Source organism: Macadamia integrifolia, chromosome 13 (genome assembly GCF_013358625.1).
Source record: "Macadamia integrifolia cultivar HAES 741 chromosome 13, SCU_Mint_v3, whole genome shotgun sequence".
Classification (NCBI taxonomy): domain Eukaryota; kingdom Viridiplantae; phylum Streptophyta; class Magnoliopsida; order Proteales; family Proteaceae; genus Macadamia; species Macadamia integrifolia.
In genome coordinates, this window is record NC_056569.1 from 1,887,570 (window position 1) to 1,914,098 (window position 26,529).

At 37.5% G+C, this 26,529-nt stretch overlaps 4 protein-coding genes across 4 annotated transcripts; all 4 read left to right on the plus strand.

Annotated features, from left to right (window-relative positions):
• Positions 1 to 6,190: 6,190 nt before the first annotated feature.
• Positions 6,191 to 8,159, plus strand: LOC122059568 (actin-depolymerizing factor 1-like). The gene is made up of 3 exons (XM_042622435.1): positions 6,191 to 6,397; positions 7,200 to 7,465; positions 7,579 to 8,159. The coding sequence occupies exons 1-3, from the start codon at positions 6,206 to 6,208 to the stop codon at positions 7,727 to 7,729; spliced, it is 609 nt and encodes a 202-aa protein (XP_042478369.1). The 5' UTR covers positions 6,191 to 6,205; the 3' UTR covers positions 7,730 to 8,159.
• Positions 8,160 to 16,977: 8,818 nt separating this feature from the next.
• On the plus strand, positions 16,978 to 17,714 carry LOC122059572 (histone H2B-like). The gene has a single exon (XM_042622438.1). It carries the CDS (start codon positions 17,091 to 17,093, stop codon positions 17,541 to 17,543), a length of 453 nt encoding a protein of 150 aa, XP_042478372.1. The 5' UTR covers positions 16,978 to 17,090; the 3' UTR covers positions 17,544 to 17,714.
• A 316-nt stretch (positions 17,715 to 18,030) lies between these two features.
• On the plus strand, positions 18,031 to 23,732 carry LOC122059566 (UNC93-like protein 3). Its single transcript, XM_042622432.1, has 11 exons — positions 18,031 to 18,361; positions 18,451 to 18,614; positions 19,327 to 19,390; positions 19,489 to 19,602; positions 19,734 to 19,778; positions 20,738 to 20,988; positions 21,103 to 21,193; positions 21,892 to 22,004; positions 22,124 to 22,247; positions 22,995 to 23,253; positions 23,355 to 23,732. The coding sequence occupies exons 1-10, from the start codon at positions 18,203 to 18,205 to the stop codon at positions 23,178 to 23,180; spliced, it is 1,311 nt and encodes a 436-aa protein (XP_042478366.1). The 5' UTR covers positions 18,031 to 18,202; the 3' UTR covers positions 23,181 to 23,253; positions 23,355 to 23,732.
• An 823-nt stretch (positions 23,733 to 24,555) lies between these two features.
• Positions 24,556 to 25,064, plus strand: LOC122059788. Its single transcript, XM_042622822.1, has one exon. The coding sequence runs from the start codon at positions 24,556 to 24,558 to the stop codon at positions 24,880 to 24,882; it is 327 nt and encodes a 108-aa protein (XP_042478756.1). The 3' UTR covers positions 24,883 to 25,064.
• The last annotated feature ends 1,465 nt before the right edge of the window (positions 25,065 to 26,529 follow it).

Genomic DNA, 26,529 nt, shown 5'->3' on the forward strand with positions numbered 1-26,529 from the left:
GAGGAGGGAGAAAAGAGAAAGTGGAAGAGGAAGGAGGCTTTTCCCTTGGATTCCAGAGCCGCATCTTGCCTCTCCGTCGCCGTAATAGTGTCCGGTGTCTTGAGATCTTCATTTTGAGGTAAGTAACACCATAAACCCTTGAGATATGATGAAAGCCTCTTTGTGTATGTTGAATCTGAATGATAATGGAACCCTTGCATGATTTCCTTTAAGGATTTGAGAAGGGAGATAAGGATTTGGGAGTATTTGTGGTGGCATTTGAGTTCATGAAAGAGAATCCCAAGATTTGGGGTTTTTCCAAGTGAAGGTATGATTTCTATCCCTATATAGCATTAATGGCTTAGATTCATGGTATAATCAGGTACATGAGGCTTAGAATGTATGGGAAATGAAGTGGGAACCACCCTATTAGGGTTCAAAAAGCTGGAATGGAAGAAAGAAGGAAAACAGTAAAATTTAAGAAAATCGACGGGTAAGACTGATGGGTGTCTGACCCACCAGTGTGACCCACCAGTCACACCTGCACTTTTGGTTTTACCAGCAGGTGCCTAACCCTCCAGTATGACCCGCTAGTCTAGGCAGACTACTAGGTGGGTTCTCCTACCCACCTGTAGCCCAAATGAGCTACGATTGAATTCAAACCCATCGATAACCTTCTTCACACTATCATGCACATCATGACATATCCTACGTCATTTATAGTTCCGATTTGGACGTATTTCTAAACCCTTTATATATGTTAGGTTTTGAGAAACTCATATTCTCACTTAGGATCTTACCTGCACCATGAGTGTTGATTATTCTACAAAAATTTGTAAGTGGGGAGAGAACTTTGATTCTTAATTTTTGAAGTGTTTTTTGTATCATTTGCATTCATAGACTATATTGACATTCCGATTGCCACACTCATGCATATGATTGATGAATGAATGATGCATTTAGAACTGAACATGTTATATCTTAAATTATATATGCATTGTTATATGTTGAAATCTTGAGAATGGATTTATCATGTGATGTTTATGATGCCGATTTACCGAACATGTGTGGGATTTCTAGAATAGATGCCATAGTCAGCTTGGAAACAAATGCATTGGTACACCGTGGAATGGGACACGGAAGTATTATGAGTTGTACTATCTTATGTATAGGAGCATGTGGTTAGGATATCATATTCCCTCGTGCTACGATCCTTTCCAACAGGGGTTTACGTGTTGGGTTATCATTGGGGAGAAGCATCGATCGTGGACCACCGTCGTGGTTGGAAGTACATTTGGATGATTAATAGGACAGTTGGAAACCTTGGTGATATATTTAGAGGGTCAATCGTACTGTTTTTAATTTCTGCTATGGTTTGGTCACGATTTACTTTTTTGAGTGCTCACAGTGGGCTTTCCCCGACAACCCTATGAGCGTATCGTAGGATGAAGAACGCGTCTCGAACTGAGGGCATACGCACACTGTAGTTGTGAGTACCACGTTACCTATGACCTAGTAATGTTGTTTAGGTGGAATATTGTTAAAATGAATCTCATGCATATAGTATCATTTGCTTTGCATCTGCTTGTGTGCGTCTTTCTTTTCAGTTACTGAGCTAGTGAGCTCACCCCTTGTGCACACACCTTTTTAGATAATTTTACAGAATATTTTGTAGAAGAACTTGTATCGGTTCCACTAACGAAATTTCAGTGGGGGATTGGTGGGCTCCTGAAGAATTTGAGCACGGAGTCGGCTGCCCGTGTAAAGGTTGTGTTACAAGGCAACAGTGACAGATTCTACTTACTGTACTCTTTTTTATTATTTTGGTATATTTTCCCTTTATGCTCTCGATATTTAAATTGCCATTTCTTGTGTAAATATCATGCCTATGGACCCACATATAAATACTTTATGTATAACAATTTGGGTATCAAGAGTATATGGGAATTTACAGGTAATCATTTATGATAAGACTTCTGCTGTATTATACTATTATATTCCTTTGAACACTTGTGGCTTGCTGTATTGTGGTTACTGTATTAGATGATCCTGGTGGTTTTGGGTTACCCAGAGGGAACCCTGTCACCGGTCCGGTTCTAAGTGAACGGGGCATGACAGGTTCGATTTGATTCACATATATTTTGGCTGAAACCAAAACCGCACCATTTACTAAACGGTTGCACTTTTTGAAACCACAAGCGTTTAGTAAATGGTTTTTTTTTTAACGATTTTAAATGATTTTAATTTCGGTTTATTCCATATGGTTTATAAACGGTTAGCAATCGATTTGCTAATTTATGCACATGTTTATCAAAATTTGCTTTTGGTGATAAACGATTCAATCTTGAGAATGTAAAATGGAAACCATTATGTTTGGTTAAAACAACCAAACAACTAAGCAAAATCAAATATTTTGATATAAACTAGTCTCAAGCGCATCTAATAAGTCAACAAGTAATGCTCATAGCAGAGATTTTCTTCTTCTCCCTCCCCACAAATAATGTGTTATAATCTTGGAAAATATATATTTAATATGCCAAAATTAAATATAAGCAAAAATTACATTTTTATCAGTATACATTATACTTAGTGTGTTGGAATAATTTAATTGGCATTCCAAACTATGAGCAAACTGCCTCTAGAATTACTTACAGACCTGCAACACTCAGTATTTGAACCAAATGAGATACTAATGATATTTTGCAACCACCTTATTTAATCTTTAAACAGGTTAATCATATCGGTTTTGACGTTTAAACTATTTGATTTTCACGGTTTCAATTCGGTTTGAAACCAACAGGTTAAATGGCTCGGTTCGGCTTCAACCCGTTTAGCTAATCAGCCTAAAACTTGAAACCATAACCAAACCATTTACTAAACGGTTTTACGGTTTCAGTGTAAACAACTTGGTTCGATTTTGGTAAACGGTTTCGGTTTCAACTTCACATCCTTAGTTGAAGGCCTTGCATTGCACGCTCTTGTTCAATGGGCCGTGGATAACTACATCTTCTACTTGGTTAGCTTTTCTAATTGCATGCAGGTGATCAATGCTATTAATGGTGATTCAGATTCGAGCTCCCCTGAACTCCAAACTATTGTTCAAGATATCTCTTTATTAGCTACTCACTTTTTGGGGTTTCGAGTCCTTCATTTGCCCCCAGATATGGTGCAACTTGCTCATATTCTTGCTATTAGGGCATGTGTTGTCCCTGTGTTTGCCTCTTGGGATAGCCCCTAGTTGGCTGCCCCCCTTTTTCCCTTCGTACTTCTTAAATTTTCTTTGTATCCCAAAAAAAAAAAAATTTCCATGACACTCAAATGAAACCTAAAATGATTTAAATCCATCAATGCTTATTAATTAGCTCTTTGCTATATATATATATATATATATTAGGGAAAGAAATGACTGTAATAAGTTGTTTGGAATGCCAACCTATAAAGTCTTACACTTGAAACTTATTTTTTTTGTCATCAATTGGAGAAAATTACTTTCAAAAAGGGAAATTTAAAAAGGGACAAAGTTTTCCTTCACTAATCCTGAACAATGGGACAATCTAGATGTGACCCCCTCTCTCCCCACATCTCCCTCCTATTGTGTGGGGTCAAGGTGACGGTGCCTTAGGCAAACTCAGTCTTTATATATCTTGAAAGTTGATTAGATGTTTTGATTGTGAGGATTATGTGAGTTATTGTTTTGGTGAATTGTTTACCAACAAAAATTACTTTGGGATTGAAATAGCTGGAATCTATTCAAGTTTTGTTAGAGGATGAAATATTGCAAAGGCGGAGGTTCCCTAATACTGTACTTATCTATATCAAATATATTTCTCATTATATAATCTATTATGTTTAGTAGTAATCAAACTTTAAAAAAAAAAAGAAGAAGGTAATAGTAACCAAAAGATATAATACTCACATCCTTTGGGCAGTCTTGATGAGGTACAAAAAATATAAAGTGATGAAATTTAAAATTAGCATAAAGTTTCATGAATTTTCAATTAATATGACTTTGTAAATGAATCTAATAGCATTATTATAAATTTTTATCACTTTTGACTTAAATTACTTCTTTAACTTGTTAAGAGTTGAAAATGGACTCGTGAGTAACCCATGGGGTTTTACACTTATACCGTGTTTGCCAGGTGACAAGCTATGGTGAAAAACAAAGCACAACATGCCACACGACACTGACGTGTAACGTCATATTTATTTACATTTTTATAGGAGAGAATTCCCTCACACTGTCAATATGAGAGGAATCTTTGATGCCACACCAATGGGCCTGGTGTCATGGTCTCACAAGTCACAACTTTCTTCAAATTCTACAACAATCACGTTGTGATGAGAAATCCGTACCTTTTTTGGGGTATAGACTAGGCCCATAACAAGTGTTATCAGAGCTGACTTTGGGAAAGAGACAATGGGGATGCGGTCTCACTGTGGGACCCCTAAATAAGGGTGCCAAAATTGAATGTGTCACTCTACCAAGGATTTGAGTAGTGTGTGTGGACTAGTCCCATGACTAAGGGAGTGAATTGGAAACCAAATTGAATCAAGTAAACTAGAACTCATAACTATTTATTAAAATCCATTCGGTTGTGGTTTTAAGAAATGAAGACAGTTTGATTATGGTCTTAAGAAGTGAGGCATTTTTTAAGTGATTAAATCAATCAGAACTGGTATGATACACTGAACCAATTATACAAACTGAAAAAACAAAAACCGGTTAGTCCATGCATTTCATATACGCTCTCTAGTGTTTTTTAGTAGACTCAGACTGTAAATTTTTTTCAATTATTTTTATTTATTAAGACACAATTTTGGGGTAGATGCAGTGGTTCAAGCCCAAAAACACTAGATTACTTATTGGACTTAAAAAAAATATTGTTCCTCGTTTGGCCCAAACCTGATAATTTCAACTATCCATAAAATAATATCGTTTGGTGGAGCTATTCTACACTTTCTTTGATAAAAAGGATAATAAAATTGAATTTTTTTAAAAACATTTAACTATTAACAGGTTATTAATTTATTCCGATTTGGGACATTGGGACCGTTTAATAGATGGTTCGATTTTGATTTTTGTTGTCCACACTTTTAAAACGAATAGAAACCAAATTGATAAACCAAATCCAAACCTGTAAAAACCCTTGATCTGAATCTTAAGGGTGTCAATCGGTTTGGTTTTGGTTATTCAGTTTGGTTTCAATAAGGTTCCGAATGATGATAATGTGGATTATAATCGAACCGAGAACTGGCTCAGTTCTGTATTTAGATACTTAAGTCGATTCAATTTGGCTTGATTCGGTTTCGGTTCCAATTCGATTATGATTTGCAGTTTTAACTCGATTTTGTACCTTGATTATGAAAACGGTTCCACTTTTGAACCATAACTATGATGGACCAAAGGCCATAATGGGCTCAAGTTATGGGTCTTATGGCCATTGCTAACTCTAAATTTGTATTAGCATATAAATATGTGATGATAAATTGCAAAAAACACTCATCACCTAAAAAATCTCTCTTAATAATATTAGTTTTTATTTTTGTTATAAGAGCAATTAAGTTTGATTTTAATTAAACCATGGTTGTTACACCCTAAACAGAAACCAATCCGAACCAAGGTCCAAACTCAAATACTCAAACCAAATTTGAATCAAATTAATTTGGTTTGATTTGATCTGATTAATTTGGCTTGGTTTCAAATTTAGTATTCGATTTCGGTTTGAAATTGAGACCCTTAGATCTGGAACCGATTCCCAACGATCGGCCCGGTACCAATTACTAAAAGCAAGAGGAGAGAGAGCGTATGACAGTGAGAGGGAATCCCATGAAAGCGTCACGGGAATCCCTTTTTCTTTTTTTAATTATAATAATTGTAATAATTAATATATAATATACGATGCCATTGATTATTAATTTTAAGAGGGTCAAGGAAATTACTCCTCAATACCCTCATTACTTTCGGTGTTGCAATCCACGGCTATCTTCAACAGATTAACAGTGGCACTTCCTGTAAATTCAACACTAATCCCTAGATATTTTTGTACTTCGCCACCTATCTAAAAGAAATCCTCGAAGCCGACTCGAAGAATCACAGATTTGTGGTTTGAAAACAAAAAAGAAAAATAAAAAAAAGGTATTGTAGAGAGACCATCCATGAGATTTCCAGCTCATACATGACGTGTCAAACTATGACTGGTCCAACTTTACTTTCTCAGCGGTCATGTATGACTATCATCATACTCAATTAGATGGAACCACCGAAAGGGTGGGGAGGGCTTCATTTTCATTGCAGAGCCTTTGTCATCGGGGGAGTCTTCTCTACTATATCTGCTCCCGTCTCCTCGCCCTAGATTTCCTCAAGCTCTTCTCGTCTCGTCTACCTAATCCGCCATCGTTCTTCTTCTCCAAAATGGTGAGTTCTAGCCTTCTACTCTCTCTCTCTCTCTCTTTCATTTTTCTCGTAATGATAGGGCTTCGTTTTTTGCTTTCCGTACTTGATTTTATGTATTATTGAATTTTTTGTATGGGAATTTTTGGTTTGATCTGTTGTTAGTTCGACTTTGGAGACTGATTTTTCTGAAATCGGCTGCTTTTTGGTGTACTTTTGTTGTACTTTACAGTCTTTGTGTTTGTTTTGTTTAGCTCAGAATATCGATCTTCCTTGATTCGTCCATGGACTCCTGAATCTCGATTGGACTAATTTGATTCCCTTAATTTCGTGTCTGGATTTCATGATTTTAATTTTGGCTGGATTCGCTTCATCGTTGGGTAATTTATGGGCGAATGGGATTTATAGATGCCCTGGAGTAAGACATGGACTGCGTAACGTTGATGTTACGGATCAACTTGGATCCTTTTGATTTCGTTGCAGTCTATATTCGCCGGTGTTGTTCATGGCGATAGACTTTACCGTGCACTTATAATTCACTTAGATGCCTTTTATTTAGGGCTTGTTTTATGATCTGTTGACTAGTTTTGCATATTTTAGTTTTTTCCCCATCGATCTGGTTTCTGTAAGTCAGGAACTACTGAATAATGGTAATCTGATTAGGTTTTGATGTACAAACTCATATGAATTTGTGCTCTCATTCAAATTTCCGTGTATTTGTTATTTATCAAATATTTCCCTGGTAGTCTACCTGATATTGAAGTCTTTTCCTAGTGCTTGCCTTTTTCGTGTTCTGTGGTCTTATTAATGTTCTTGCAATTCATAGGCCAACGCCGCATCAGGGATTGCTGTGCATGATGACTGTAAGCTAAAGTTCTTGGAATTGAAGGCCAAAAGAACTCATCGCTTCATAGTGTTTAAGATAGAGGAGAAGCAAAAGCAGGTGATGGTGGAAAAAGTCGGGGAGCCCGCTGAAAGTTACGAGGATTTCACTGCAAGCCTTCCTGCTGATGAGTGCCGATATGCAGTCTATGATTTTGACTTTGTGACAGAAGAGAACTGCCAGAAGAGCAAAATTTTCTTCATTGCCTGGTAACTGTTAATTTTGCAAGCGCTCAATTTGCATTATCTGTCTTCTACTTGGTAACCATCACTTTTCTTTTTGTTTTCTTTGTTTTTCCCCCCTTTTTCTTTCCTTTTTTTAGGTCTCCAGATACATCTAGGGTGAGAAGTAAGATGATTTACGCAAGTTCCAAGGACAGATTCAAGAGAGAGCTAGACGGCATTCAGGTGGAATTGCAGGCAACTGATCCTACTGAGATGGGCCTTGATGTTATCAAAAGCCGTGCCAGCTAAGTATGCATGGTAGACCTTGCCATGGAGATTTTCTCCATACAATCTACTTTGCTCAATGAAATGTTTATAGTTTGTGAGGCGGTGAATTTGGCTAGATGTGATAAGTGCTTGTTCTTCGAGATTTATCGTCCAGTTCATGTCTTCTAGAACAATATCAATGTTTTCAAGTTTATCTTGTGATTTAATACTTGTGGAACCTATAGAACGAGTGTCACCTTGTAGCCTTATGTCTACAAGCTAATGCTATGTAACAGTTTGTTGGGGTAGACAACACCTTTAGTCTGTTTTATAACTTTGGGATGGATGCTTGACCCTTCTGATCTTTGTTGGGATTGTAGGAAAGGCAAGCTACGATGCCTTTGTGAATGCTATTTTGTTTGGCTCTATTGCATAGATAATCATATAATAATTCTTATAATGGTTTCACTTAGTTTTATTCTTTATTTAACTATTTATGAGTTTTTACTTGCCAAATTCTTCCTTGTGCTTTGCAGTAGCTTGGAAAACATACGTTCAGATACATACAATGATGAATGCCTGAGTATTGCCATTTTTTATAGTTGGAAGCTATGGGGGATTAGGGGCTTATGGAAGTTGAATAGGTAATTTTGCTGATGTGAGTGGACATTGACATTCTACCCTCTGTGCTTAATGTTTTGAATTTACGTCAAAATCATAATTTTTAGATTGAAAAGAGGGCCTGAGAAGTCATCCACATTTTGACTGCACTGCATTATAATAGTCCAGACACCTTCCTTGCTTCCAGCTGGTGCCCTTTAACACTATTTTTCTTGGGGTTGGCCGGGGGTTTGATTTGTTTACCAGCCCACTCACCCCTTGCGGAGAGTTCTTCGGTTCCCAGAAACGTATACCTTTCCACTTTGTAGGTATTTTCCTTGATGCAGGACAGGTTTGGGAGACCTAGAACAAGTCTTCCTTTTCTGTCTTGCTGCCTCCTTGCTGTTAATTGATGATTCCCATTGTGTTTGAGCCTATAATTTAATATGAAAGTGGGGAAATGGGGACTAGTAGAAAAAGAATAGGGGAGAAGAAGGGGGTGGGGGCATAAGAGTGAAGAGAGGGGGCTTGGCTTCACACCTTCTTGGATTCACTCCAAGAATTGTAGGAATCACTCATGCTGCAGAAAAAGAGAATAATCTCGAAGTTCCAAAATATTTTCATTCATTTATTGCCTTGCCATTATGAGTACAAAGGCTTCATAACATTACATAACAAAAAACAGTTTTTTCCCCCTAAAATAACTACCCACATAACTACATATTAAACCTCTAAACAGTTATTTTCTACAACAAATACCCATATAACTACAACGTAATAACAACATAACACAACAATAAAATAAGATAGTCTAGCCCAAATAAAATACAACAAAATAATAAATGAACTACACATAGCGTTGGTCATCTAGCCATAACGAAGTGACATGTGATTGCATATGTTTGTGTCTCCTCATATAAGCCCTACATCCTGGAATGATGTCCTCAATTCTACCTGGGTGGGAAGAGTTCACCTCCAGTGTGCAAATTGACTCTAATATTTATCTTGGATTAAAGCATTGAGGTTTGTCCTTGGTGATCCATGTGCAATCTGGATTTGAATCTTGTAGGGATCAGCACTTCTTTCATGCAACTTCTTTCATGCTGCTCTGATACCAAAATTGATGCAGGAAACCTAGAATGGGTCTTCCTTTGTTGTCCCCTGCCTCCTTGTTGTTAATTGATGAATAATCCCCATTGTGATTTGAGGCTATAATTTAAGATGAAAGTGGGGAATGGGGGCTGGTAGAAAAGGAATCGGGGAGAGGAAGGTGGTGGTAGCGCAAGGGGAAGAGAGAGGGGCTTGGCTTCACACCTTCTTGGATTTGCTCCAAGAATTGCAGGAATCACTAATGCTGCACAAAAAGAGAATAATCTCCAAGTTCCAAAATATTTTTCATTCATTCATTGTCTTGTCATTATGAGCACAAAGGCTTCTTAACATTATGGAACAAAAGCAGTTTTTTCCTAAAATAACTACCCACATAACTACATATTAAACCTTTAAACAATTATTTCCTACAACAACTACCCATATAAGTACAACATAATAACAACATAACACAACAATAAAATGAGATAGTCTAGCCCAAATAAAAATACAAGAAAATAATAAAAGAACTACACATAATGATGGTCATCTAGCCATGACGAAGTGACATGTGATTGCTTATGTTTGCATCTCCTCTGATAAGTCCTACATCCTGGAATGATGACATCATTCCTGTTGTCACAAGGATGTGGGATTTATATGTCCTATCACTTTGATAGGTAGCCTTATTAACCATTTCTGGTCTCGAAGAAGCCATTTCATTCTTGGTCCTTGCGTCTTTGTTTTATGTGAGCTTTGGTTCTTGTAGGATGCTAGAAACTTTAGTTATGTCTTGGAAATAATTCCCCTATTATTCGGTCTTTCAAATAAGTATCAGTCATTGTGGCCATTGGAGCAATTATTGTTATTGCAATGATGGTTATTTTCAAGATTTGGACTTTATCTAGACCTTGAAGACTTCCCTTTTGTTCTTTTGATCGTATCTTTCCCATGCTAGTGAGGATTGAGCATGATTGTTGAATGCTTTTGTTGACAATGCTGACAGCCTTTTGGGATGCTCATATTCTTTGAATCTCTACTAGTTTTATGTTTGGTTCTCTCTATTTTGGGGATTGAGACTTGAATGAGAAGTGGGCGGCATGTGTTATAGCCTCACACGTATTCTGGCAGTATGTGTGGAAATAGCTTGGATGGTTTTTGTTTTGTCTGGTGCATATTGCCCTTGCTGAGAATAATTGAATAGTTATCTTGGGAAGTTGGGATTCATTATTTTACGTTTGATGTGGTTCCAAAGAGTTTTCTTAGTGACTTGAGGTGCTCTTCATGAAACTTCAGTCAGTTGAAATTTGCTTGATATATCATGGTGTTTTAGAGGGAGAAACATTTCTGTGTGTTTGAGTTGGTGGAAGATCTGACAAATGAGAATTGGAGATTGCATGAATGGTTTTTTTAGGATTATGTTCTTAAGAAGAATAGATGCTGACAAATGAGAGTTGGAGATTTCATGAATGGTTTTTTTAGGATTATGTTCTTAAGAAGAATAGATCCTGCTCCTGTATGAATTGGATCAATGCAACTTATATACCTTTTAATGCCAAACCACCCCCCGCCACCCAAAAAAAAAAAAAAAAAGAGGAGAAAATTGGGTTTCGTTGGAATTGGAAGGGGGTTAATTTCTACTGTGTTATAACCAAGTTTGTGGCTTCTGTCAGCGGGAGTTGATGCGATTTCTAAAATACTCCAAATGAGAAATGGTAATGATGTTGAAGTGGTGTGTACAGGATTGGAGAATACTTCATCAAGCAAGGAACTTTTGGTGTCCATTGTCATTGAGATGACCATTTATTTTGCAATGTGGGTGGATGGAACATGATGGGTTTGATCTTGATTTATCCCCTTGCATTCTATGTCAAGGACTTCAGGTATCATCTGTGTAGAGCTTGTCTTCATTCTCTTGATTTTGTGGTCGAACTGATTTAAGGGCTTTATCCACCACTGTTATGGTGATGATAGTGTTGTGCATTTTGAAAATTTTTCAAAATGTAGGACCCTGCTATGATGCTGTTCAATTTGTTGGCTAGTTTGGTGATACTATGTTATGTAATGAAAATTGTTTTGCTGATGGAGGGAGTTTGGATTTGTGTGTGCATTTTGAGACAAAAAAATTGAATCATGTGAAGTTGTATGAGATTAGATTTGTAACTTAAACCCCAGCCACAAGGGACAGTCAAGTTTGTTTGGGCAATGTCTGGATGAAGGTTGTATCTGTCAAAAATACATATATTTAGGTACAACAACAACAAAACGACGACATCCAAAACCTTATGCCAACTTAGTGGGGTCGGCTACATGGAGATTCCAAGCAAAGATGAGCGGGAGAATCCATGCAAAAAGATTGACAGGTTATGGCTAATTATATTAGGTACACTCATTACATGTTCCTTGAGCTGATGACCAAGGTAGTCTTGTACATTTAATTAGCGCTCCAGGTCATCATGGGACCTATCATTTGGGGCCTCTAAGCTGGGCAGGGAGGATGGAGTCTCTCGTATTACATGTTGGAGAAAACCATATCTTCATGTTTCTGCCCTGTATTTCTCTGCTGCATAATTTTTTTTTTTTAAAATGGAGTAAGCTGTTGAGAAAACAGGATTAAAGCAAGGCAGAAGGTCTAGCCTTCGGAGTGGATGCCAATTGATGAACATGGTTATTTCATGCCATCAGCTTCCTTTCGCACCTACTGTACATTTTGAGAGTATAATAAGTTGATAGAGTCTACAATGAGGTTTTATCTTGTAACTCATGCAACCAGTGATGGCTTCCCATTCTGAAATACCACAGCAGATTATCCTCTTGTTGTGTGACTGAATTGATGCTCGTCTGTTCTTGAGATCATTTTTGGTTTGGTACTAGAGAGCTAACCTTTCAAGGTGTAAATTATTAGGTGGAACTTTGACATCTTTTGGGCTGATAGGATTTGTTGGATTTTGGAGTGGTCCCTTGTTTGTCTTCTATGTCTTATTTGTGGCCTCTAGTGTCATACTGTCATTGATTTGGAAGGTTTTGTTGGTGGACATAGAGAAGTGTACCTTAGGCTCCCCCTTGGGTAGCATTTGATGGAGCACACTTGCAAGAAGTTACCTATTGTTTGGAGTGGAAGCTAGTTCATTATCTGTTTCAGTTTCATGTCTCTAAAGCTAGCTGATATTATTATTTGTTGCTGGAAGTTTTCTAGTTTTGATCCTCGGATGCAAATGCTGTGAGAAATGGATGGCTGGTGTGATTGATGAAGCAAGTTGGTGGTTAGAACTGTTGGTCATAATTGACCTAGATTGGCGATGATATGAACAAAGTAGTGCCAAGGACTAATTAATGCCTTTTATGTTAGTCATTTGCGTGAGACAATGAGTTTCAGAAACTAATGGAACTTTGTTGTCTCGTGGAATTGGTTCCTCCTTTTCTCTCTGTTTGATCTCTTAGGTTGCGTTTAGTAGTCATTCAGTCCCAGAAACAACGTTTCATGTAAAAAACAGAATTTTCATTTTTTGTTTCAAAATGCCGTTTTAAAATGAAAAAATGGTGTTTGGTGAACCTATTTCAGGAACGATTACCGTAGTTGGTCACTTTTTTTTTGTATTTTGAGCGAAATCGAAATGACGGAACAAGGTTTTGTCTTTCTATCATTTTGCGTTTCTAATGTTTTTTTCCCTTGTTCGTTCCAAAAAAATCAAAAAACACCAAGTTGACATCAGACACTTTATTCAATTTTTTTGTTCTTATAGGACGGAAAAGCGTCAGAAACGTTTTTCTGGATGATTACCAAGCACAGCCTTGGGATGCATTCCCCTCCCCCTCCCCCTCCCCCAACACACACGCAGAGGACTCTTGTGGTTGGACTAAATCCGTGACAATAAATTCGATTCTTCTTGTAGTGGGTCAATTGTTTACTTCTCAACATAATTTTCCTTTAATGGTCATAATTTAATGGGAAGGATTGAGGAAGTGTTCACATTTGACATGAATTGTCTGTGTGATGTTTGAGGCTGCTTTGCATTTGCATGGTTGCCTGCTGCTTTGGCAAAAGAGGTTCAGAACTTGATAAGATCTGAATAATGGCGAGGGAATATGATGGTGTAATGGCTGTTAAATGATAATCACAATCGTATATTTAAAATAGTTTAAAAATTTAACCTTGACCCGTTGATCGAATGGTGATAGAGTGGAACTGCTACCCTTTGCATTTTATTTAGGATAATCAGAATCAATCTGGAGGTTTTTCAAGATCAATCTCGATTTTAGAGAACCACTGTATGGTTTGAAGTTTGTCTAAAGATTCAAAATATGATAGGGGAGAAAGCGTGATGGCAAAAGGTTTTGCTTTGAATGGTTCAATTTACCAAACGACTCTGATTTGGGGTGGAGTGAGGATGAGAAGATGAGAGGGGAAAGAGAGGAAATGAGGTTGGAGAGGTCACCTGAGGTTCCATGGAGAAAATCTCTGGTGGTTGCTGGTGTGTCCATCTGTGGAAGTCCCATTGTGCTCATTTTCTTCACAGAAATTTGTTGGTAAGAACTGAAGCTGATTGATCACCCACTGCGGCTGTGCCTGGTAAGCATTCTTAGAATAGATTCTGGGTTTAAATGGACAATGGTTGGGTGTTGCTTGAAAGGAGATTTCTGACTTTTTGGGGTGTTGGGTTTGGAAATTGCCACAGCCGGCTGAGAATGGATAAGCGTGGGTTAAGGTTAAGACGTTGCAGCGGGGAATAAGATTGGATCTTGGCCGGTTACAGGTTGCCGGAAGAAGTCTGAAGGCAATGGGGAAAGGAGTGGAAAGATTGAGGTGGGTGGGGGTGGTGTAATCTTGTCCACTCTTTTTATTTATTTATTTTTCGTTTCAGCTATTTTTAGTTTTTGAAACACATATTTGACCAGTCAAATAAAAAAAAAGGACAAAATCGAAACCGTTTTCCGTTCAATATCCGGCCTAGTTCTTAGAGCTATGATCGTCTTTGATAGCCAAACATCGCTTCGTGGGTCTTGGAACCTAATTTTTTTTTTTTGGGGGGGTGGGCATTGAAATTTCATCGAAGATGAAAAATGATTTGGTGCTAGAAAATACCAATTTATTTTAATTGGTTTCTTTTTCCTGGAATCTCAAAACCCCTATCACTTCATCTCGGTAGGGGTAGAGAATCTGTCATTGTCCTGGCTGTGCTACTGGAGGTTTTGGGAAAATAATAATAGTAGAACACGGCCTACTCAAATTGATGGGGTCATATAGGAATAAGGTTCAAGTCTATAGTCTATAGTCTATAGTCGGTCAGGATGTCTCAATGACATACATCATTGCATTTCCATTTATATCTATCATAATGATAAAAAGCTCGTCTTCCCCTGACCTTGAATTTTGACAACTTGTCAATTTAAATAATACCTGATCTATTAGTTAAAAATTTGGAATTGCCATCACTTTACCGCATGGCAAAACTAGATAGACAGTAGAAGAAGTTTTGTAAAGAAACTTTTGCCAAGTAACAAAATATGTGAATGAAATTTTGGGAGAGGGTTCCTAACTCGCATCATAGTAAATCTTTTATTGTGAAAATTTTAATGGATTTTTAGGGAAGAAAAATCCCTTGCATGACCCAACCAAGAATGCCATCCTTCTTGATGTCTTATTGAGCCACGTGGAAAGATGGAATGGTGTTTTCACATGATTTAGGCACCGTTTGATAATGTTTTTTTTTTGTATTTTTTTGTTCTCAAGAACGGAGAAACAACTTAAAAAACGTTTGATAAAGTTGTTCTACGTCACTCATTTCTATAAACATAAATAAAAATTTATGTCTATTTGCAATTCTAGAAATGACTTCGGACTTGTTTCGTCGTTTCTAGAAACGAATTCGATAAGGAAAAAAATGTTGTTGTGTCCGATAAATCTCTCAATTATTTAATCCTAAAAAGAGGCAACTGAACCCTCTCTCCCTTTTGAGCATCCGATGATACTATTGGGTTTTTTAGCGGCATTATGTCATCAAAAAACGTTTCGAAAAACATATTTATCAAACACCAAAAAATCTTTTTTTGTTTTCGAAAACATGAAAAGCCATTCGTTATCAAATGGTGCCTTAGATTATTCATGTGTTAAATTTTAGAATCCAATAACTTCTCGTGTATTGGATTTCCCACACCAATTTGATTGATTTCAATTTTAAGATAAGATTTAAAAAAAAAAAAAAAAAAAAAATGGAAGAAGAAGAAGAAGAAGATCGTGGACTTGGAACAATATTACCTCTTGGAACAGTATTACCTCAGTAGTTCCATTCCTTCAAAACTGGTGCCGTTGGAAATTGGGTACTGGTTCTTCTATCAACATTTGGGTTCAACCCTGGATTCCATCATCTGTTACTTCTCTCAATACCTTCCCAGTCCATGGGAGAATTACACCAATCCATTTCCCTGGAGTCCCATCTCTTAGATAATCATCAATGGGACTGTTCTCTCTTATCCAGCATTTTCCATCCGGTGATTGCCCCTGGAGTCTGGACCGGTCGTAACAGTTATACCATTTTAAGGGGAAATTCCTGCTCCTTTAAAGATTATGCACAACATGAACAGTTGGACCTAAGAATTATTTCTATGCTCTCCTTTAACATGTACATCCCTTTCTATTGCCTCAGTCCAAGAATCCACAAAACACCTATCCTCAGGGCTTAGGCACAAGCGTTCGTTGCCTTATTAGGCATGGCGATTCAGAATCATAAACATCATTATTTTGATTTACTATGTGGAGGTAATGAATCTCTTTACGAAGGATAGGAATAACTGGCTATGGTACATGTTTAGTTTTTTTGTTGGATTGAAAATATTTGAGTAGATGTGAAATAATGTTGGGAGGTGACCCATCAATTAGTTACCAAAGTTAGAATTAACCCGATTTGATTTATATTTGACTTGCTATTATTTTGCTTCTTAGAGTCCGGAGACCTCAAGGCCTAAGGTGTCCTAATGCCCTAAAAGATGTTCTTTCTTAACATATTGTTGTTCGATCTTTGCCACCTAATAGGTGGAGCTGAAGCACTATGGGGCTCAACGGTTATTAGCCAACACCAAAGGAAGAAGAAGAGAATCAAGGCAACAATAACCCTAATCCATCAACACTGCACAATGAGATGAAAAACACATTAGCACATAGGAAAATCCGATATTTATATGATGTTTGATAGTTTTTTATCCCAATTAACCAAACATATAAATACCCTATTATTGATGAAAAAATAAATCAATTTTCTACCCCATAAAACCCATCTCACTAATTATTAAAAAAAAAAAAAAAATGAAATCACATCTCATCAATTTATTAGAAGAAAAAAATCTCACCTGACCACAAAATCCCTCTAAACAAACGGGCCGTTATTGTTTTTAAGATTTTGGGTAGGAGGAAAAGCGAATCGCAAGGATATGAACACGTGCAGCAGCGCGCTTCCAAGTGAAAGCCACTTCCCGTACTGACTGTCGGGACGGGGGGCCGTTGATGTAAAAAGAGAATAGACGGCTGTATGAAAGCCATGTCAGCGATCCAAGCCTATCTCTACCAACCAATTAGGACCCATTTCCATCTCTATATAAATAAAGAACCAAACTTCGCATCGACCCATCCATCTAATTACGAAGGTTCCACTAATCGCTTTCTAAGCAATCTTCCCTTTCGTTTTGCGTTCCCTTCGTTATCGTTTCCAGAAGCATTCCAATGGCACCAAAGGCGGAGAAGAAACCTGCGGAGAAGAAACCAACCTCTGATAAGGCTGCAGAGGAGAAGAAATCTGTGGCCGAGAAAGCTCCTGCGGAGAAGAAGCCCAAGGCAGAGAAGAGGTTGCCGAAGGAAGGCGGTGTTGGTGATAAGAAGAAGAAGAAGATGAAGAAGGGAAACGAGACATACAAGATCTACATTTTCAAGGTGCTTAAACAAGTTCATCCTGACATTGGGATTTCTAGCAAGGCCATGGGTATTATGAACAGCTTCATCAACGATATCTTCGAGAAGCTTGCACAGGAGGCTTCGAGACTCGCTCGGTACAACAAGAAACCTACTATTACTTCTCGGGAGATTCAGACCTCTGTCCGTCTTGTTCTCCCCGGAGAATTGGCCAAGCACGCCGTCTCCGAGGGTACCAAGGCTGTTACCAAATTTACTAGTTCTTGAATGGTGGTAGTTTGTCCAGGTTTAGAGTCAGGTTATCTGAAAAATTGTTAGGGTTGGTCCCCTTCCTCTCCATACTTTCGTGACTTGATGTTATTTTCTGATGTAATATAGTGATCTTCTCTGTTTTTTTTTTGGAAATGATAACATCAACATAAGAATTCATTGGTCTTATTCTTCCTCTTGTGATTATTTGATTCAAGTCTCGTTTTATACATTCTTCTGAGTTGCTTGTCTTGTTGGAATTGATTAGGGTTTCTTTTTGTTGCCTTTTGGGCTAATCTTTGTCTGGGGCATTGTGGCGGTTATGGGAAGTTAGTTCCCATGCGCTGTTGCTCTTATCGAAAGATTTGGCGCTTTTTTTGAACGGTCAAGATTGTTTCGAGGTAGATATAGCGTGGTCAGCTGTAATTCCCCTTCCAAGGCGCGCAGAAAGGGTCATAACAGGACTACTCAAAATTACCATATTCATCCTCATAAAAAAATTATTGGTTCTCTTTATAAATGCTCAAAAAAAGGGCAAGAAAAGGGTTGGTGAGACCTAAGATTCCTTGATCCAACTGCTTCAAATAATTAAGATTGTAATTAAACACTGGGAGATCAGAGTTGCGGTATCGTTTTTGACTTTTTGTTGATACTGAGAACTTGTTGCTGCGGAGAAGATGGAATCTCAGGAAGCAGCAAAGCCGCTGGTTCCGAGGGATTTGTCGCAGGCACCACGGAGGAATCGAGCAAGGAATGTTCATATATTGAGCACTGCTTTCTTATTGATATTTCTGGCTTATGGAGCTTCACAGAATTTGGAGAGTACGGTTAATTCGGTGAGTTTCAGTTTTGGTTGTTTTTCATGTTTTGACAGTTTGGGTTCCCTGTGTCCACTGTGGTTTTGAAGACTTGTGGTCATGTTCAGGAGCAAGATTTGGGTTCTACTTCGTTAGGGATACTCTACCTCTCCTTCACCTTTTTCTCTCTAGTGGCTTCTCCCATGGTCCGGATGCTGGGCTCCAAGAATGCCCTGGTTCTTGGAACTACTGGTTATTGGCTCTTCATAGCAGCTAATTTGAAGCCATCCTGGTGGGTAATTCTCTTTTTGTTATGTTTCTATATGAAGTGTTTTTTGTAACCCGATTCAAAATAAAAAATAAGATTTTTTTATTTTTTTATTTTTATTTTTATTTTTAAAGCTTTCAGAGTAGTCATTTTTATTTACTTATTATGCTGCATTTGGTTGCCATGCTCGAGTTGCACTCAGCCTGGAAGCAGTTAATGACGGCTGCCCTGTGTGGCCTGTTTTGGAGGGGGATGCAAGTTATGCTTAATGATTGATAATTCAAGTGCTGCCCAATATTACCCTGCAGACTCGATAATGAGGCCAATACTAGATGCCCCCACAATATCATTTTTCCTTTGGTTGTTTATTTTTAACGCATTTATTATGTGCAAGCCTTCAGAGTATTAATTTCTACTGAAAATTGAAATCACCAGAGCTTCTAGTGGAAATTCTAGTTCAATTTTATCGTTTAGTTGATTACATGAAGATAATTGATATAGGATAAACTATTGAGGCTTCAACAGTTGGATCAAAATCCAGCTGATACCCCACATCCATCTCTCCAAATTTTTGGTAGCACACCCAATTGCAATCTATTTCACTGACCTCGCATCAGGCTATATAGGTCACAATTTTAATGTATAAATAGCAAAGTTCTCTGAACTCTGATGTCTCATGGAGAGCGGAATAAAACATTGGATGTTTACTTCAAACTTAAAATACTTCTTGCTGCAGGTATACCATGGTGCCAGCTTCTTTATATTTGGGATTTGCTGCTTCAATTATTTGGGTTGGACAGGTGGATGCACATGTTAAGTTTGTCCTAGATTTTTTTTTTGTCCTACAATTTTACCTGAGCAGAATAAGTTCTTACTTGCGACAATTATGGTCCACCAGGGAACATATCTCACTAAAACTGCATGCCACCACGCAGAAGACAACCATTTACATGAAGGAACGGTAATTGGTAACTTCAATGGAGAATTTTGGGGAATGTTTGCCGGTCATCAGGTACATTGTCTTCGCTTGGATTCGATGGAAACTAACTGCATTCTATAACTCATAGAATCATTTCTTAATGGATCCCTAGTTTTCCCTCGGATGCCAACTCTAACCTGTGATGTTCCCTCATGATCTTGCAGTTCTTTGGGAATTTGATTTCACTAGCTTTGTTGAAAAATGGAAAGGTATGTAATGTTGCATTTTTCTGTCATTTTTAACCCATTTTGTTTTGGTTTCTTACTTCAATCTATAATTTTGTGACATGTTTTTTGAAGATCTAGTGAATCTTAATGATTGTGGTTCATCTACGATCGCCCAAGCTACCCCTCAAAAGAATAAATAAATAAATAAAGATAGATGAATAAACAATGAATAAAAGTAAAGAACAAGATATTAGAAGTTAACCACAGGTTGGTTTTGCTTGTTTATTGTTCTAAACATTTTTGTGAGCCCTTGGAACATTAGATTCTTTGATAATGAAAATACTCTAAAGGAAGCCAAAGGGATAGTAAGCTGTTCTTTCTTCCCTCTTATTCAGGAGATACTAATCCACACATCTTGTTTGGGTAACTCTAATCATTAAAAGAATATCTTTTCTTCTAACAATGGGTCTATTAAAGAGAGATGACAGAAAGCAATTAAGATAACCAGTTTATGAAATAGACAGTTTCCTACCTCTTTTTACTTTTACCCCCTTTTTATTAAATTTTTTTTGATAAAAAAATTAGCAAGTTCTTGAAAAAATAGTGAAATATTGCACAGGTGTGGAGTCAAGATATCTGCATTTTATGGCTTCATCTTTTGTGATATTTTGGACAGGAACTGATCACATGTTAGGACCTTTGTTAACTTGAACTGCCATTGGCATGAGATTTATGCCTGAAAGTGAAGTTACAGGCACATGTAAGATCAATTTTGAAGTTACCTAGGGGACATGTGATCTCAGATATTCAGATAAACATTCTATTGGTGTGTTGCAATTTCTTGGATGTTCAGTAGTAAATGGATGATGGGTTGTAAAGTAATGATCATACTGTTAAGTTGATTTCTGGTCAAGTAGGTCTTTTATGTGGGGCAGGTACAATAGTGGGTTTCAACCATTATCATGTGTGTCCTTCATTTATTTTCTTGCTAATCAGTGCAGGAAGGAAGTACAAGCGGAACGACATTATTATTCATTGTCTTCCTTGGAAGCATGACCCTGGGTACCATATTGATGTGCTTTTTACAAAAAATGGATGTCAAAGAGGAGGAAGGGCCTCCAAAATCATCTGTCAGTTTTTATTCTTCTGTGTTATCTCTCTTTAAGCTGGTCATCACTCCCTTGCTTAATAGACGGATGCTGTTGATTGTCCCTCTTATCGCATATTCAGGCTTGCAGCAAGCATTTGTATGGTAAGTGCAGAATCTGTTCTTCACTATGCATACACTTTGCCAAAATTATCCCATGTTAATTTTATCTTCTCTTCTCCTTTTCTGTTGATTTCAATAATGCCTCTTTGGCTCCAGGGCTGAATTTACCAAATATGTTGTAACGCCAGCACTCGGAGTCTCGGGTATAGGTGGTGCAATGGCAGTTTATGGGGCTTTTGATGTAGCAGTAAGTATGACAATGCTGTTACAGAGTATGTGTTTATCATCGTAAATCTGGTAACATTTTTTATGTTACTATCAGTCAAATGCAGCTGTGTTGGTTCTACCCCCCACCCTTTTTTTTTTTTTTTAAATAAATAATGTTATTTGTTCTACGCTTTGAAAGAACATCCTGAATGTTAGAACCATTCTTCTCTGTAAGTGAAAGGACTTCAAACTGAGGCAGGTTTTGGATTTAAGAATGATAAGAATGAGCAATTTATCATTTAAGAGTTTCCATTTCATGGGGATTCTACTCACTACTTTACATAAAGAAATCTAAAGTGTGCAGAAAAGAACATCCAGAAAATGTTGTCAGCTATGTTGTTTGATTTTAATGTACCTGTATTAGAGTATCCTCACATTTCATCTAATGTGGGAATGTGGTGAACTACAAAAATAACAAACAAGTTATTAACAGCCCATTGCCTTCTTTTTTGGGTTCCCCCCCCCACCCCCCCCCCCCCCCCCCCTGTTTGCATTACTTTTTATTCGTTATTAATGTTGTTTTGTATGATTTATCATCTATGGGTTTTGATGATGGCAGGGTTCTTGATGGCGTTATGCTTTTTAATACAGAACTTGTAGAAAAAATGTGATTGGTGCATTGTTTTAGGGAACATTTGGTTTATTATTCTAAGCTTGTTCTTCGCCCACTTGTCTCAGAGTTCATTGGCTGCTGGGCGATTGACATCTGGTCTCCCATCAGTTACCTTGATAGTTTCTGGTGGAGCTTTTATTCAGATCATTGTACTGCTATGGCTTTTACTGAAATACAGGTTAACCTCTCATGGCAATTCTGTCTTAATGGTTTTTTCAAACTTATGCCATCACTGTAAATATGAACCAGTATCTCCTATGGCATTTGGAAACCTTCTGTTTGTTCTATTCTGAGCAGGTTAACTAGTGGGGTACTTGGGTTTGTGTACCCACTTCTTATGTCAGCCATGTTGGGAATTGGTGATGGGATATTCAACACACAGCTGAACGCTCTTCTTGGAATGCTATTCAGGCATGACATGGTAAATCATTGCTACTATTGTTAATAACCTTTCCATTAAAACTATAGATGATGATGGCTGATGAAATTGATTACACTCCATTGAGCATTGACTTTGGACTAATCAACTGAATCCTTTTTTTTTTTTCCTTCTTCTCCTAGCATCAGTTATCCAATCTCCCTTTCTCTGGTTTCCATATAGATTTTGTTCTTATTTTGACGTTTCAGTTTTTGTTTGGACATTTGAGGGCTGCTCTGTTCTGCTTTGGGCTACAGTCTCTGGACTGTTGCTGGGGTAGAACAATGAATGTTGGCATAGTGGGGTGTGGTAGAGTTCAAAGGATGATCATTGAACTTAATGGAGAAATGGAAACCCAGCTATGTATACCTCCTCACTCCTTACTGAAGAGACCTAGGATGTTGAATTCTAGTAGGCCTTTTCAGGAGAGAAAGATGCTGATATTATTAGATTTTAGACACGTTCTGGGTGCTTTATAATTTTGCTTAACTCACTGCAGTGTACAAAAGGTTTACCTTGTGGTTGAAGTTAGAGAAGGTGATGAATTTCTGAGATATTCCAGTCCAGTTCTGCCTCACAGGGATAATGACAGTCACGACACAGTTCCTTCCTGGACAAAGGCCTCCCATCTTTCCCTTCCCCTTCTTTTATGTTGCTATGTCATGTATCAATATGTAGTTGTGTTTTTGTGCATCACGATCCTTTGTCTGAAGTTGAGAATGATATGAGAAAATGTTTTCTTGAGGATAGGAGGGGGCGTTTGCACAGCTGAAGGTCTGGCAGAGTGCATCCATAGCAGTTGTGTTCTTTCTGAGCCCATACATAACATTGCAGTCAATGTTGGTGCTGATGGTTGCTGCTCTCTCTCTCTCAATAGCTGGGTTTCTGTTTCTGACGCTGCAGGTGGAGAAGGCTTTCTCTTCCGCTGGATCTTGATATTGGCAGTGAAGATAGCTATGATTGTGCTGTGTCTCATGGTGATCCGGTTTCTCTCACCATTCAATTGCATGTATAGTCTCCCATATTACAGAACTGGTCTATGCAGAAAGGGATCTGTTCAGCTTCTTTCTGGTGGATTGAAATGCTTGACAATTTGTCTTTGTTTTGCAGATAGATCGAAGGTAAAATAAGTGGTTCGCAAGCCCCCTTGGCGAATTTTCATTCTTGATACATCAGCACCTTTTGTGGTATTGGGGTTCTTAGGACATTGTAACCTTCTTTTCACATTCAATTGTAATTCGAGGGGCTGCTTGTCTGCTTGTTCCATTTTACACTTCACACACCAATTTTCATCATCTTTTTATGTTAACAACGAAGTATTCTTTCACTGCAAATTTTCTCTTTCAAGGCTTGGGACCCACTCAACTAGTCTCTTGAACTGGATCTCTTGAACTTTTATGTTACCAGTGAAGTGCTATTTGTAATGGAATTTTTCTCTTCCAGGGCTTGAGATCAACTCAATTAGTCTCCTGAACTGGATTCGCCCAACCTTGTGAATAGAATGGATGGATTTCATATATTTCATGGCTGGGGTGTGGAACGATAACTAATACTCTTCATCACCTGTAAAGAATGCACATGGAAGATAATGTGGGGATGATCATGAGATGGTTTTGATATCATGTCGGGTGGTCAATTTAAGATCTCTAGGCATTAGGTGGAGAGAGTTTCTCAATTATGAATTCACCAAGGAGCTGAACAATCAACCCGAAGGGTAGTCAAGTTGACAAGGGACTTCGCTTAGAATCCGTGTGGTGTGGTTTTGAGTTTAATTTTTCTTATTTTTTTGGAGTCACTCATACAGGATGTTTAGTGTTTTTCACTATTTTCTGGTGTTTTTAAAATACCTGAAATTGATATCAGTCATAGGTCCACGGCATATTTGACCGATCCGATTCTAATTTTTGAAAATTTTCTTACTAAACAATGTTTTAAACCGTTACTCACTCCATGAAACCTGCTCCCCTGATAGATTTTTTACGTCTCTTAAGCACTTCAGGACTCACAAGAGGAGTAAGTCGTCTGTTCTCGTATCCCTTGCGTTTCGTTTCCCATCACCAACTCAACTGAACTGCAAACGGAAGCAAAAGCATTAGTGGTTGGGATTAGGTTTCCTTCATCTCCCTCTCCCTTCTTATTCATAACAATGAAGACATTATTAAGGCCCTGTGAATTTGGATTTTGGATCCAATCATCATCACCGTTATTGACTGATATCAGAGACGACGAAGAAGAAGATTGACAAAGAAAGAGGAGTTTAATAGATCTGATGAGTCTGTCCTGCCTACATTCGATCCTCGTACGGTTCAGGATGCAGCGGCCGCTGCTACTCTACGCAGCGACGTGGACGGTGATGTTGACGGCGACGGTGGCGCTGGTATCCTTTTCCCCTGAGATGGCCTTCGTGTCGGCAATATCTCCGTCATCGTCCTTCTCTCGAGCGTGTGATAGTCAGGGTCAGGTAGGCAGAGTGAGAGTGCCGTTAGATGTGCCTGGAGAGGTGGTGTGTTTGCCGGCACACCTCTTCAGTAAGATGACATTTTTGGATTTCCTTGTTCCTCCTGTCTTTGCAGCCATTGCTGTTGCTGCTTCCGCTTGCTTCGTTCGAGCCTTGGCCTTGTGGGAAGAAGCCGATTGATATCACTTGAGAAAGAGGTCCCCTCTTCCTTCTTCTAATAAGTTCCAATGTGAGATTATAAGGCAAAGGCACTGGGTACCTTTTTCTGTTCCATCGAGGGAAAAATGCCGACAATCAATCGAAACACACTGAAGAATCTCAAATTTTTTTTTTTTTAATCAATGATCCATTGGTTAACTAGGATGACAGCCAATTCAAATTCAAGGAATGGAATGGTGGCCTAGGAATTAGGGATTTTTTTTTTTTTTTTTTTTTTTTTTAGGGGTGGGGTGTGTGGAAGTTGAACTCAAGAACTGGGTATGTGCAATTTTTTTTTCACAGCTTCCCCACCTGTTTGAAAATCTTATGAAGTAAAGCTGTAAAAACAAGTGGAGAGACAGAAGAGGTAGTATTCAACCATCATTTGGAGAGACAGAAGAGGTAGTATTCAACCATCATTTGTCGGGGTTTCTTCATTAGCCTATGCGTTTGTTCCTATGCTTGTGTTTGAACGCCACACGGAGGAATTTGTAGAGTGGTTGCACCACCGATGACTGATTTGGGGTTATACTAGGCCAAATCGTCAAGTGGGAGTTTGGTTTTCGGTTTGAGTTTTTCAATTTCCTATTTTGGAATTTAAATTGTTTCTCCCATATCCTATATCTTTACTAAGTCTTTTATTGGATGAATTACTCAAGTCATCATCGAGCATCATTTCCAAATTAAGTGCCTAATGAAGTGATCAGCCACATGTGAGGTGATCAATGATGATATTTAAAAAAATAATTTAAGATGGATACAATAAAAGAAAAGTGAAAAAAAGAAAATTAGAATAATAAAAAAAAAAGGATAGAATGTTTTGCAATCATTATCAAGAATAAAAGTGTAACTAACAATAGCTTAAAAGAAAGAAAAAGGTAACAACAAATAATCGTGTACATTTAACTTATATATTTAGTATGTTTATGAACTTGTTACAAATTGTCAACGCTAATTGTTAAATATCTTTTTGATTTTATTTTACTTCACTTTACACAAAAAAAGAATACGGGGTTTAATCTATTTTGATTTTTCATGTAAAACCTCTTTATTAGTGTTAAATATATTTTAATCTTACTTTCACTTCGCATAAAATAAAAATGGGGTTTTTGTCGGTTTTGATTTTCAAGATAAATCTTCTTTATTTTGATAAGAAAAAAAATCTATTTCTGATGATCACCTAGGATACATAAAGGGTCAAAGAAGGGTATTTATTGGTTTGGTTTACGATGTCATAGACATAATCATTCTTGATTTTACTTAATCAAATTGTAATTCTTTATGATTATATGATTTATTTTTAATTTTTATTATATGATTTATAATCAGTTTCAATTCGATTTAGGTTCAGTGAAAAAATAACCACAAACAGTGCAAAGAAAAAAAAAACCCCAAAATTCTAGAAGTGACTTATAATTAGGTATAAACATTTTTTTATTAATTTAGGACTACAATTTATTGATTCAAAATCATACCGAATCATTTATTCTCTAAGCAAAAAAGGAGTCGATTATTACTTATGTGTTGATTCTTGTTTAAATTCAAAATAAAACTCCAAAGAATTATGTAATCAAACACATTTTAAATGATTTCGATCAATGTATTACAATGTATGGGAAATAATACGAT